This window comes from Rattus norvegicus, chromosome 14 (genome assembly GCF_021556685.1).
Source record: "Rattus norvegicus strain SHRSP/BbbUtx chromosome 14, alternate assembly SHRSP_T2T, whole genome shotgun sequence".
NCBI classification, from domain to species: domain Eukaryota; kingdom Metazoa; phylum Chordata; class Mammalia; order Rodentia; family Muridae; genus Rattus; species Rattus norvegicus.
The window spans coordinates 17,193,496-17,208,321 of record NC_141547.1 but is presented as its reverse complement, the minus strand read 5'-3'; the positions used below and the strand labels follow the sequence as shown (position 1 = coordinate 17,208,321).

Genomic DNA, 14,826 nt, shown 5'->3' with positions numbered 1-14,826 from the left:
CAGAGAAGCCTCCATCCTCGCAAATCACTGTAATACTAAGTGGAGTCCTAGGTGGCGTGGCGCCCACGTGCACATAACGCGTGTGGCCCACCTCGCCCTGCGCACTGGGTACTCTGAAGTCTCACCACTGCCCCCTGAGCCGTCACTTGTCCAGCGAAGCGCGTCACTCCCTTCCCTCTGGGACTTTGGGGCAAAAAGCAAAAATCCCGGAGTCTAATCCTTGGGAGTGGAGCAAGGGGGAGGAGCGATGTCCTTTCCGGTTGTGGGGAAACACCCTGTGCTCCGGGAATTTCCCTGGCCTGGAGTTCTGGAGTTTCGAGCATAAAAGGGCTCGCCGGAGCCCTAGAGCTGCAGATCAGGACTCAGATCCTAAACCAGCTCCAGCACTCCAGACTCCAGCCACACTCCAACAGAGCACCATGGTCTCAGCCACCCGCTCGCTTCTCTGTGCAGCGCTGCTGCTGCTGGCCACCAGCCGCCAAGCCACAGGTAGGTCTCGCCACTGCTGTGCGGGGGAGGAGCGACCTCCGGTGGGCGCAGCCGCCCACAGTCCGCTGACCCGGTGTCTTCCCCCTTAGGGGCGCCCGTCGCCAATGAGCTGCGCTGTCAGTGCCTGCAGACAGTGGCAGGGATTCACTTCAAGAACATCCAGAGTTTGAAGGTGATGCCGCCAGGACCCCACTGCACCCAAACCGAAGTCATGTGAGTATCTCTCTGCTCCGCGCAGCTTCTGCCACTCCCAGAGTGACCCAAAGCCTCCCGCGCCCCTACACTCATCCTAGCGGAACTTCCTCACGTGGGTCCATCCTTCTCTCTTCAGAGCCACACTCAAGAATGGTCGCGAGGCTTGCCTTGACCCTGAAGCCCCCATGGTTCAGAAGATTGTCCAAAAGATGCTAAAGTGAGTTGTGACTTTGTGTTTGTACTTGGGACTAGAGTCGAGCTTGGGAATAGTGGCATCAGACGCCTGAACGTTAATTATATCGAGGATAGTCTGTGCTTATCTAGAGGTCCGCAAGTTGTGGTTATTGTTTTGGTAATTGACCTTAATTTGCGATCATTAATTGGTTCTGATGGTAGAGAACTGTGTCCTGTTTTGATGTGGAAGGTGGGAACAGGTATCCCTAAAAGATGGAGTAGGAGTGGCCAATGGCCTATAAAGTCTCTGGAAAAAACGGGATCCTTAGCGAAGCATGCCCCTGAGCCTTCCTTGGGCAGTGAGATTTCCCTGAGTTCCAGGCTAAGGTCTCTGTGATTGTTACATAATTTCTTAAATTTAAGCCAAGCAGAGGAGAGAGCAGCCGCTATATCACGTGTGAGAGAGGATTAAAGTCACGCTTGTAAATTAACCCATCGTGATGTGGGCTTTTTTTCTGTTTCAAGCCAAGTGATTGATTCCACAGGGACCCACATTTCAGCTCTACAAAACTCTGGGTGCAAGCGTAGACATGTACAGACCCCTTCTAGAGCCTCAGGGACCGGGATAAGAGAGAAAGGCTTTGATGACTCTTTGTAACAATGACTCTTTTTTCCGTCTTCAGGGGTGTCCCCAAGTAATGGAGAAAGAAGATAGATTGCACCGATGGCGTCTGTCTGGTGAACGCTGGCTTCTGACAACACTAGTTTTACACATTTTACGATTTCTATTGAGGGTCCTATTTATTTTATGTATTTATTTATTCCACCAAGTGTGTGGTTTTTATTTTACATTAATATTTAACGATGTGGATGCGTTTCATCGATGGTCGTTCAATTCCAATTGTGCAGTTTAAAGATGGTAGGCGTTAAATATCTCGTTAAATTAATATTTATTGGGAGACCATTAAGTGTCAACCACTGTGCTAGAAGGTGTTGAGCGGGAAGAAGGGCGGAGAGATGAGAGTCTGGGATCGTGTTTTGTGTTAGGGTGAGGAAATGTGTGAGAGGCTATGTTTGTATGTTTTGAAAAGAATGTTATTTATTGAAAGTTGTCTTTCATATTTTATGGTCAACATTGATGTGTTGAAGCTTCCCTTGGACATTTTATGTCTAGTTTGTAGGGCACAATGCCCTTTTATATTCTTTAACCAATGCTCCTTCTCGTCTCAGGACAGAGAAGTTCCAAGGACTGTTACAAATGAAATAAAAATAAAAGTTTTATTAAAAAAATAACATGGGTGCTTTTTGTTTTATTCTTCTTGACATCGTTGTTTATAGCTAATCATGTGCCTGTGCTGGCTGAAATTTCTTATGACTTGCTTACTTGGGGAGGAACATTTGGTATTCCTGAAAAGCACATTCTGTGCTTCCCCAAACTTCTTGATAGTTCTAGTTTTACATAAAACATTGCTATTTTCTACACTGAGCAATTTTCTATTCAAAAACAGTTCCCTTTAAAAAAAACTTTGTCCTTGTTGCTCTTTAATTTTGAGAGAGGGATCATGCAATGCTGTCTAGGCTGGCTTTGCACTCCCAGTCTTCGTGCTGCAGATCAGTTAGGCAGAGTGGACACACCTGGCTCTAAAATTCTTGACGGACTCCTGAAGTCTTATAAACATTTTAACAATCCTCTTAGTATGTGGGTCTTCCAAACTGTGGAATTATTGTTCCCTTTTAATGGGGTTGGTGACTAGAGGTGAAAAAGTGGATTCTTTAAAGCTCTGTGTTAATGAAAATGCTAATAAAAGTAATGGCTTACACAGAAAAGTACACACTTGGAGGTAAAATACATGGTTTAAGAAAGCAGAATGCCAGCTAATGAGATGTATGGCTTTGGAATATACCATGTTTATAAATGTTTTATGCATTAAGGAAAATTGTAATCAGGTAAGAATGTATATTAGAATATCTAAGCAATGCTAAAAAATAACAAGGGAAGTTTAGAATTTAAAAACTATGAAAGGCAAATAAAATAGAATAAAAGAAATGACCTCAACCATGCATGCAAAAACCTAAAGACAGAACCTGAGGAATGTCTGTGGAATCTGACAGAAAAAAAATCCCAAAGCTCAGGCTTAGTTTCTCAATCCGTGGCACCCTGAGCTAAGCTGCTGACTTGCTTCCATAGATGACCTAAGAAAATCAATGTATTGGAGAAAGTTTACAAGCCCCAAACCATACCAGGTGATCAACACGAATATCACCAGTCAGGACTTTCGAATGACTGTGGTGCAGGTGCTGACAGAAAAGAGGATAGGAAAGAGAAGGGCTCACCAGTCACATTTATACTCTTCCGCATGATCCAGACTCCCAGTGCATGCAAAAGAGCAAACATAGATTCGAGTTTGAGGAATAATCCAACAAGCATAAGCTTGAAAATTGTCCATCTGAGGGAAAACAGGACACTACTATCAAAAATGTGTACAGAACAGAGAAGTCAGAGAGAGTTGAGAGCCAGACACAATGCATGGGATAGATTGAAGTCTGGAATAGGGAAAAAAGACACGGATGGAATATTGGTGGAACTTGAATAAAGACTGAGTTTATTGAACAGCAGGGCACCGGGGATCAGTCTCTTGGTTTTGATAAATTCACTATAACTCTGTAGCATGCCCACAATACGAGATACAGAACAAAAATTCAGAGGGAAGAATTTCCCCCACATAAATAATTTATAATTCTAAAATTATTCTCAATTTAAAGGTCAAATTTTCAGCACGATTTTGGAAAATGTAGAATAAATAAAACAATTAAGTGATAGACTTATACAACTGTAATAAAATTACAAGAAACTTGGAAGGAGCTAACAAATGACTCAATTTAAAAAATGGGATATGGAGCTAAACAGAAAATTCACAACCGAGGGATCTTGAATGGCTGAGAAGCACTTGAAGAAATGTTCAAGTGTTTAGTCGTCAGGGAAATGCAAACCAAAACGGCCCTGAGATTCCACCTCACACCAGTGAGAATGGCTAAGGTTAAAAACTCAGGTGACAGCTGATGCTGGTGAGGATGTGGAGAAAGAGGAACACTCCTCCATTGTTGGTGGGATTGCAGACTGGTACAACCATTCTAGAAATCAATCTGGAGCCTCCTCGGAAAATTGGAAATAAACCTACCTGAAGACTCAGCTATACCACTCTTGGGCATATATCCATAAGATGTCCCACCATACCAGGGGGACATGGGCTTCACAATGTTCATCGTTGTTTGTAATAGCCAGAAGCTAGAAACAACCCAGATGTCCCACAACAGAAGAAAGGATACAGAAAATGTGGTTTGTTTACACAATGGAATACTATTCAGCTATTAAGAATGAGGAGGGCATTGTGATTCTTTTGCAGGCAAGTGGATGGAATTAAACAATATCATCCTGAGTGTCCCAAAGGACATGGTACGTACTCACTAATCAGTGGATATTAGCCAAAAAGTACAGAGTACCTAGGATATGATCCACAGAATTTAAGAACTTTAATAAGAAAGGCCAAGTGAGGATGTTTCAATCCTACTTAGTAGGGGGAAGGAAATAGTCACAGTAAGCAGAGGAAGGGAGAGATTTGGGTAGGAGAGAGGAGGGAGAGGGGGAAAGGGGAACAGGATAAGGTGTGTGGGCAGGGGCAGGAGAGAAGCCCAGAGGGTCAGCAGAATGAATGGAAATATGGAGCCTCAGAAAGTAGGAGGTGGGGGAATCCTCTAGAAAGTACCAGAGACCTGGAAAGTGAGAGACTCTCAGGACTCAATGGGAGTGACCTTAGATGAAATGTCCAACAGTGAGGAACTTGAAAAGTCCACCTCTAGTCAGCACACACAAGCTAGTCTGAGCACCCCAAAACATATACAATAAAGGACTGATGGAATCCATGGGAGACAATGCTAATCCTTGACAAATTTGAGACCCCAGGAAGAGGGGAGGCCTGGTGGTGGGGAAGCGTCCTCTCAGAGACAGTGGGAAGGAAAAATGGGATGAGGAATTGTGGGAGGGGGACTATCAGAGGGAGGGGAAATGACCAGATTATAAATAATAAAAACAAAAAGGCAAAAAAGGTCAAAGATAGGCCATAAAAAAAGAAATCTATGCTGCCTGAAGATATTTCTTATGTATTTGACTCTAGCTCGAAATGAAAATAAATAGAAATGTCTCTCATCACACAAAATGTATCTGAAAGGAACTCAACATACATCATCAATTACTAATACATTATCAATACATTTATGAAAAACTAATCTATTAATGAATGCACGAATAGAAACAAGCAGTCGCGACAGAATAAAGTCTGATTCAAAATATAAAGGGGGCAATAATCGAAGAGACAAAATAATGTTTAGATTTTTACAAATAACATTAAAATACATAAAGCAAGTTGGAGAGAGCAACCAAAAACCGTAGAGAAATCAGGAGGCATGGCTAAGGGAGATTTATTGTACCTGAAGTAATGGTGGTGTCTGTTGTGAAAGACTTGTCTTGGCTACATGGTGACTTGGAAGCCATCGCAGGCTACATGAAGTCGTGTCTTTAAAAAAGAAGGGTTAGAGATAAGATGGCATTGTATGGTTCACGCTACATAATTGACCTACTGTGAATGGTATATATTTTATATATGGCTGCCGTGTTAGCTTCCCATAGATAAAGATTCTAACTTTATCTTTACCTTATTTCTTAACAGGGAAGGTAGTGAGATATTGCTAAAAGTATGGAAAAGTTGAAAAATATAACTGGGTTGGCTTGACGGACATCTCTAGATAGCGTGTCTGTGATTGCGTAAATCACAGTGGGTTTGTCGTTGTTTTGTTTGCTGTTTTGTTTATTTTTTTTGTTTTTTTGTTTTTGTTTTTGTTTTTTTACAGCACGCAGGAAACTTTTTCTACAGGAGGCTTCATATTGGCCTTGAAGAAGACAACGAATGTGGAAAATGTTGAAATGCTCCAGACACACACCCTGATCATCACTTTTTATAACGATGTTGCTTCTTTTGTTGAAATAGAACCGACCATACACTGTGCTTGCCCTCTGTGGTTAATAACTCACCCCCAGCTTCCTAAATTTGCTTTCACAATGCCAGAGTCATCCTGATTTTTCATGTGCAGCATAAACGTCTAGTGTGATAAAAATATTACCATGGAAACATGTCCTCATTCCTGATGTTTATTTTAGACACAGTTTGGTCAATTTTGGAGTTCCCATATTTCTTAGGTGGCATTACATGAATGTAATGATATTTAATTACGCGATGCTACCTCACAAAAGGCTCTATTTTTTTTTTTTTTTAAGGAAACGGGAACACGGTTTTGTATTAAGAGTCATTTTGTGACGAAGTCTTGGAATATGTTCCAGAACAAATAGATTAGTAATAGTAATTTCTTAGTATTAGTTAAAGTGAATTTAAATAATTACAAACTATTGAAAGCATAAAACATCCTTAGTATTATAATAATGATAATAATGATAATAATAATGATGATGATGATAATGATAATGATAATGATATACTTGCTCTATTAGTGGATAGAAGTATCCTACATGGGAAAGAACTCTTCCTTTTCTGTTTTACTTTATTCATTTTTTACAAATATGTCGTTGCCTCTGGTCTGCTATATCTAATAAATGTTTTTGGCTTTAATATTCATCATCACTTTTTTCTGTTATATAATTTGAACAATGAAAATCTCCCTGTCTTCTCACCCTCTTTAGGATCGACAGTGGATGTGACATTTTGCACATTGACCCTGGAGACAGTTTGAGTAGCAGCTTCCCAACAGAAGCAACATCCAGAGGAAGTGACAAGATTCTAAGGGTCACAGCGCCCTTCTTCCTGCAACAGGCTAATGAGAAGATCGAGAATCGGGGGCAGACTGGGTCTCTAAGGAGGTTATGTCTTGACAAAAGGCTGAAAAAACACTCAAAACAAATAAAGCGAACAAAAACTCTCACCTTTTTGTTCAAGACATGGCCTCCTTAGAGACACTTATAAGTGTCCCAGTGGAACAAATAAAAGGATAAACTGTGTAAAGGCAGACAACAAAGAATGCTAGCCAACCCTCCTTCCCTGTCAGCTCTGATGAACCCAGGCACTCCACTCTCAAGACTGAAGAAAGGAAAAGGCTACTAAACATTAGCCAATACGGAAGTAAAATTTTTTCCAGTTTGTTTTATCAGGAGGGAAAGGGAGTATGGGATAGAATGAAGTTGTGACCTTTTCTGGGGAGGAACTATGGAATTTTATAGGAAATAATGATATTAGCAGCTAATTTAAAGAGTACTATAATATGAAAATGTGTGTGTGTGTGTGTGTGTGTGTGTGTGTGTGTGTGTGTGTGTGTGTGTGTGATCAGCTTTTATATGGGTGCAGGAAATCCAGACAAAGGGTCTCATACTTGTATAGCACATACATTGCTGACTGAACCATCTCCCTATTCCTGGAGAACATTTTTTCCTTAAGACTGTTGGTACAAAGCAAGTCTCAGCATGTACCAACAGTACTCAACTATCGTCTTCCCTTTTGTGTCCTTTCCTATAACTGTGTCAAGAGTCAAGATCTAATGAAATCCACCCTCTATGTCTAAGTATCTGAACAATGGAATTCAGAACAAGTGAATAATTTGTATTCAGTAAAGAGCTATATGCTGGAAAAAATAAAATTGAATCACTAAGAATGAATTATGGGTTTCAGTTCTTCTCTTTATCTTGTTATAGGTTATCCCATATTTAACATACTTCCACCTGCAACAACAAAACAAATCGGGTGAATACTCGATAGAATTATGAATATGTTACTTAGTAGTCTCGGAAACCGAAGTACCTCGTTTACTTACAGGGCGAAATACAATTGAGTTTTGTTTTTTTAAAGATTGAATGTATCTCATTATACATTCAGAGAAAGCTTGAAAAACATTACAAGCAAGCATGACTCAGGAAGGTCAGCTTTGTGACAAAAAACTTACTTTAGGGGAAAGCCTCAAGTACACTGATTTACGGAGTCCTGGTCCAAAGTCTCAACGAATGTGGGTCACACAGGGTCTTGACCTCTTTAGTCTCAATTCACAAAGGACCCAGGGAAGGAACTAGACTGTCATCTTCTTCTGCCTCTACTACGCCTATCCCCCTTTCAAACAAGTCTTTGCTTGCTCTGTCCTCTCCCTCCAGAAGGTTCCCTGCCTCTCAGAGTTATCTCCTTACCCTGGAAAGTTTCTTTAATACTGTCATAAGCGACAAGGTCCTCTAGGTAAGCATGCCTGAGCTCTCAAAGCCACAGTGGGAACTGGATTAGGTGTTGCTTTTCTCCAAATATCATGAGTGTGTTTCATGTAGCTTATCACGACATCTGTTGGTTTTTTTTTTAATTTTTTATTAGATTTATTTCTTTACGTACATTTCAAATGTTATTCCCTTTCCTGGTTTCCTGTCCATATAGCCCCTATCCCCTCCCCCTCCCCCAAAACGGGTATTTCCCCCATCTACTCCCCTTACTCCCACCCCTCCCCAAATTCCCCTGCCCTTGTGTCTTCTGCCTCAGGTATGTATCTTCCCCATTGCAAAGAGAGGTCAAGGGTCATAGGGTCTCCTAACTCCCTAGGTGTCCCAGGCACCTAACTTCATTCTTACATTATACATTCAGAGAAATTATATTGAAAATGCTGAGAGGAAAAAGAGAAAGGATGTCTAAAACCGAGCTGAAATGTCCCTCTCGATAGAGAATCTATCAGTGAGTGGAATCGGTCTCACACAGCTCCATGTGAAAAGGAGTGAATGAACGCGTTTCTTCCTTCTGTGACATCAAAGGACAGGTGAGAGTGGATGGAAGGCAGAGTTTCCAAGTTCACAGCTTATACTAGGTGACTGTTCTCACTCACTCAGGATAATAGGCCGGCTTTTCTCTCTACTGGCTCAGCTTCAGGCAGCCTCTCCCAGGCTCTGGCAGAGCCCCAAGGTTCTGGGTTCCCAGCTGCAACCCAGCAGGAAGTAAGGACCTGTTTTGTTTTTTTAAAAAAAATCATTTCCTGACAAAAAGGACTAGAGGGAATTTTTGTGACTTGGACACGATTATGTCATTTGCCCACTGGCAAGCCTACCAAGGCCTCTACAATGTTCAGGCTCAGGCACAGAGGACTGGCAAATGCTCTGTGGGATTGTCAGCTTATTCCCAGGGCTGTGTCATAGATCACTTGTCTTGAACCCAGACTGGGAAGAAAGAGAGACAGCAGGGACTGGAGTCCTCCTTCCCAAAGAATAGTTGGAGCTCTGCCACCAAAGGTGACAGACATAAAAGACAATTAGAGATGTACTCATGGATGCTTTGGATTAAATGAATTGAGAGACCTGGGGACGTTTCAGTCATTTATTTTTATTATATGCAGACGAGTGCTTACCTAAGTGCATATACAGGTACCACAAAGGCCAGTTCTAGGGCATTGGAGTCCCTAGAACTAATGTGATAGAGTCAGCGGCCATGTGGATGTTAGAAACCAAACCTCAGAATGAGAAGCAAGAGCTCTTAACTGCTGAGTCATCTCTCCATCCCTGAGTCGAGGGATTTAACAGCATCAGAACGATGTCATTATTGTTCCCTCTCGGCCAGATTCATGCATAATTCAGGAAGCGGTAATTGCAAGAGGGCTGGAAGTTGAGACATCTTGATTCCTGGTGGCTAGTGGGAAAAGCCGCAACGACCACTGGACTATCTCTGCAGCTTCATCTATGCTCAGGACGAGCACAGCTCTGGACTATCTATCATGTGGTCCTCATTCAAACGGAAAGATATAATAAATACGGTAAAACATGAAGGGATAATAAATCAATGCTTAGCGGTGACTCCATTCCCTTCCAATTAGTATGACTTTAAAGTCTGGGCATAGAATTTGCCATTTTGTTCATACAAAGTGTAGTTGGCTGGGGATGGTACTGAACACTTCCAGAAAGAGTTGAATTATTTTAGTATAATGCCATCTCTCTTTAAGTTTCGAAATCAGCAAGTCAAAGGTTGTTAGGGACTGGCTATGAAGATGGATATGGTGTTAGAAGGAAAAAGATGGTGGCATTCCATTTCGTAAGCAACTGTTGTCTGACTCTCGCTACTGGTATATATTCACTAATTTCTTCTTGAAACATTTTATGCTTTTGGACACTACTGTAGGAACCCAGTACTTTTTATTCCATTCTCTCTGAATATTTCCTTATGTCAACATATCAGATTACATCTGGAAACCCCTACAGCAGATATTTTCTGTTTTCTACCATCATAAAGAGACTATCGGGCTGACCAGCACCCTGCTGATACTGAGGACAAATATTTCAGTTATTAAAACATCATAAAGTGGTCAAATTAAATGCACAGAGGTCTGTGAGCCTTATCTAGGCAGAGAAAACCAAATAAAGTGTCTATGAGTAAAACGCCTCTTAGAAACTCCAATGTCCAGCGGCTTCAACTTTGAAGAGGATGTAGATCAATTTGGGGGAAAACCAGACAAACGCATATTTGTTCACTTAGATAACACCACATTCATTCTACAAATGTCAAGCTTCACTATGAGCACAACGTTCAGAGACGTTACACCACTTCACCAACTCTAAACATTAAGAAAGCCAGAGATGAGGCATGAGATACAAACACTAAAAAAGAACAATTCTCCTAAACCTATGGTTCCCTTTATCTCAGGAAATATCTAATTATTTATAAATTTTCCTAACAATTGAGGCCACTGTGTTTACTTCCATTCATTTTTTTTGTAGTTTTAGTCACTAAAACTAATTAAATTAAGCAAGAGACTCATCTAAATTATTCTTTTCCTTGAGACAGAGTTTTCATTATACAGACCCCGTCACCTGGAGCTCACAGAGCTCTGCCCGTGCCTCTGTCTGTCAAGTGATGGGCTTAAACGTGTGTGCCATCAATCCTTGCCCCAAGTTATTTCCTAAGAGAGAAAACAACTAATAGAAAATTGTTTTGCTTTTCAAGAATTGTTTGTGTTTGTGTGGGTAAACAGGTGAGTCTTGTTTTAATAATATGGAGGGAAAATTGTTTTATTTTTATTTTAGCATTTAGTATACACTGACTTTTACAAACTGTTAGCATTTATTCATCTTAACATTTTAAGATAGTTACTAGCACTTGGGTGTGTTTAGAAAATAGGAAAATAGAGCGTCAGTCGTAGGTGGGGAGTCTATGTCCCAGTACCTGGTGTTACAACATTTCCTATCTGGCAGTTCTGAGTATCCAACAGTGCCTTTCACACACTTCTCTGTAAAATGACCACATGGCTCTCACAGAGCTGCGCTCAGACCCACAACTACCTAAAAGTTGTTACGTGACCAAGAGTCAAAACCCAGGGTGAGAACTAGCTAGTGAAAAGACTAAGGCTAGAGCTGAGCATTACAATAGCTTGTCACAACCAGTGAAAGGGCAATACGATCCTCTAGTGGAGAAATCAAATCGCGGGGACAAGAAAGGATGTAAGGATGCATACAGTGGGGGAAAAACTAAATATGTCTCGATAACGGGGGCGGGGAGGGGGGAGAGAGAGAGAGAGAGAGAGAGAGAGAGAGAGAGAGAGAGAGAGAGAGAGAGAGAGAGAGAGAGAGAGAGAGGAATGAGATTGTAACCTGGCATTTAGATATTTTTTTCACAGGTACAGGGTTTTTCTAAGCGGGCATGTGAAGGGCGCTACCTCCTCTAGGTGTCAGCACTGACTGGCGAGTAGACTGTCCCCTGGAGAGCCCTTGCCTCCCCCAGCTGGAGCCCACAGGGAGCCCACCGAGTCTCTGTTTCCTGAATTCATGAAAATCTCTTACACCCCATGTGGTGCTCACCGGCACACTGGAGCCTCGGAAGTTCCCGAATTTCACAGAGGAAGTTATATGAGATTACAACACTTTGTCCTAGGTTAAATATGAATTAAGCATTTGACACATCTTTTTCCCCAAGCCCGGTAGAAGGATATGACACAAAATGTGATTTACTCGTGCTCGGTACACAGCAGGAACAAAGCACTCTTGTGTACAGCCTGAGATGACTGTATTCCAACAGTGTACTCACGCAGGCGTAAATAAATCTTTACCTAGAATTATCTATGAGTATGTAACTAACGGAGACGCACCCCCACTTACTACCCCCTCCCAACGCACGCGCTCTCGCGAGCACAAACACACACCTTAATTTCTCCAGTCCTAATGACTAAAGTTCCTCAAACTGTTGTCTGCCCTGATGACATCGCTCAGTGACCGCTGTCCTCTAGCAGGTGGTCACTTCAGCACAGACATCACTTCCTTCCTCCTGAGGGTTTGCGGAAGGACATCCCAGGGTCCCATAGTGGAAGGGCAGGGAAGTATGATGAGACACGCAGTTCATGCGTGCACGTCCCCAACCTACTCAGCTCTCGGGGCGGGGCGCTGTCCTTCTTCCTGATGCAGGGACCCTAAGCTCAGGGGATTTCCCTGATCCCTGGGGCTTTTCCAGTTGTCATGCATAAAAGCAGCTCCCAGGACCTCACAGCCCCAGACTGCACCTCTGGGCCTCCAGCAAGCTCCCTCCTGTGCTCAAGACTCCAACCACTCTTTGGTCCAGAGCCATGGCCCCTCCCACTCGCCAGCTCCTCAATGCTGTACTGGTCCTGCTCCTCCTGCTGGCCACCAACCATCAGGGTACAGGTGAGACTCGAGGCTGACATTCTTGGAGGAGCCTCAGGTGGGCGCAGCCATGCCCAGGCCCTCTGACCCACTCTCTTCTCCTACAGGGGTTGTTGTGGCCAGTGAGCTGCGCTGTCAATGCCTGACGACCCTACCAAGGGTTGACTTCAAGAACATCCAGAGCTTGACGGTGACCCCTCCAGGACCCCACTGCGCCCAGACAGAAGTCATGTGAGTGTCTCCCTGGGTAGCTTCTGCCATAACCAGAGTCGCCCAGACCCTCCTATCACCCGGTACTCACCCTTGTGAAACTTCATGCCCTATAACGATTCCCAACTTCTCTCTGCAGAGCCACTCTTAAGGATGGTCATGAAGTTTGTCTCAACCCTGAAGCCCCCTTGGTTCAGAGGATCGTCCAAAAGATACTGAACAAGTGAGTCTTGATTTGTGCTTACACCTGACTGGAGAGTTGGTCAGAGTCCTGGCATCCGATTTCTGAAAATTATAGCAGGGGAAATGAAGGTTAACCACAGTTCAGGAACCTGGACTATTATTTCCACTGTTAACGTTTTGTGATCATCAATTTGACCTGCTTCCATCATCTAAAGTCCTTCTCTAACGGATGGTCGACGGGTGTCCCTAAGAATTAAGTAGAACCGGCCAGTGCTGTTGTAAAACCCATTATCTATTAAGATACAATACTTTATCCTTGCCCTTTCTCTGTCTTTGAGCTCTAGAGCTAAAAAAAGCTCCTGGTTTTGGTCAAGGTGAGCTTTTAAGGCTTCCTGATGAAGAGCAGGGGTTTGCAGTGAGACCACTTGGAATTCAGGTGTAGGCTCTCCCTCTTACCCTGTCTGAGTTAAGTGAAACAGTACTAAGTTCTCTTCTCGTTCACGAGCAACGGGGGGAAGCCATGCGTTTACATTTTTATTCTTAACATCTTGGAGAGTTTGAAGCTGGTGCAATTGTAACCCCAGCTCTAATTTCAAGGCACCCGGAATGGTGATTGCTAGATAGCACAGCCCTGGCTTAGGTAACGGGACCCTGGTGGGCGCTAGAGATGATTGCATTTGGAGAATAAAACAAGGTTCCTGGGTGAAGTCAAAGGAAGAGGGGCTCTGCAGTCAGCCTTTAAAATACCCACTAACAGCAACCGCTTCCTTCTCATCACAGAGGCAAGGCTAACTGACCTGGAAAGGAAGAACATGGGCTCCTGTACCTCAACGGGCAGAATCAAAGAGAAAAGAAACAAACTGCACCCAGGAAGCCTGGATCGTACCTGATGTGCCTCGCTGTCTGAGTTTATCTATTTATTTATATATGTATTTATTTATTTATTTTCAGTGCCTAGATGTTGTTACATTTACTATGATATTTAAAGATATGCATTGGCCAGCTCACTGTAGTATCTTAAGAGGTCATTTTAATATGTTGAAGTTTATTGTAATAATGTTCAATGTGTTCAGTCAGCATTATTTTACTTATGTAGTTGGAAGGTGATGCATTTTTAAATCTATATTTATTACTTTCTGGGGGGGGAGGGGGAGTTGGGTACTGACTACACCACCTCCACACTGTGATAGAGATTGGGGATGAGGGGGGTGGGGGGGCAAACAGACGCAGTCAGATGGCTTTCAAGGCAGGACTGTGCCTGTCCACGTCATTTTCTGTAAGCCCCGAGAAGGGCGGGACGACTGTTATTTCTGTCTCCGTGTTTCTACACTATGTGTACAACATTTCTGATGCTGAATGTTCAACAATCGTAATGTGAATATCCCCTGGACATTCTATGTCTTCTCTGTAAGGCACAGTGCCTCGTTTAGCAATTGTTTTGTCATGCTTTCTCATGTCTTGAAGTGGGGACATTTATTTATTCATGTACTTTTACAAATAACAAAAAAAATAAAAATTTTTACTAAAAAAAAAATCTTGTGCTTACGTTGGTTTTATATCTCAACATTTCGTTCTTTCGTTGTACCAGAGGTGTCAGGAATGCAAAAGAAACTGTCTTTCACTCAGGGACAGCTACTAACTGAAGCCTCCCATGTTTCTGTCAAGGAGGCACATTTGATGCCTTTCAAAGTCTATGTGGAATTTGTCTGTGAAAGAATCCCTCTTTAACGTGTTTTTTTCCACGAGAACCAACTTGAAGTCCAACACTAGCATAGTAGTTTGTGGGATTTTTTAAAAGGTGTTTTTAAAGCTCTCACTTGAATTATTTTCATAAGCTTGTGTGTGTGTGTGTGTGTGTGTGTGTGTGTGTGTGTGTGTGTGTGTGTTATAAACATGTC

The 14,826-nt window shown here is 42.5% G+C and overlaps 2 protein-coding genes across 2 annotated transcripts; both read left to right on the top strand.

Annotated features, from left to right (window-relative positions):
* Positions 1 to 352: 352 nt before the first annotated feature.
* Positions 353 to 2,147, top strand: Cxcl1 (C-X-C motif chemokine ligand 1). Its single transcript, NM_030845.3, is given in 4 exon segments — positions 353 to 489; positions 579 to 702; positions 821 to 901; positions 1,542 to 2,147. Coding segments are annotated over 4 exon segments (291 nt in total). The 5' UTR covers positions 353 to 419; the 3' UTR covers positions 1,558 to 2,147.
* A 10,258-nt stretch (positions 2,148 to 12,405) lies between these two features.
* Cxcl2 (C-X-C motif chemokine ligand 2) lies at positions 12,406 to 14,462 on the top strand. The gene is given in 4 exon segments (NM_053647.3): positions 12,406 to 12,556; positions 12,643 to 12,766; positions 12,885 to 12,968; positions 13,709 to 14,462. Coding segments are annotated over 4 exon segments (303 nt in total). The 5' UTR covers positions 12,406 to 12,477; the 3' UTR covers positions 13,725 to 14,462.
* The last annotated feature ends 364 nt before the right edge of the window (positions 14,463 to 14,826 follow it).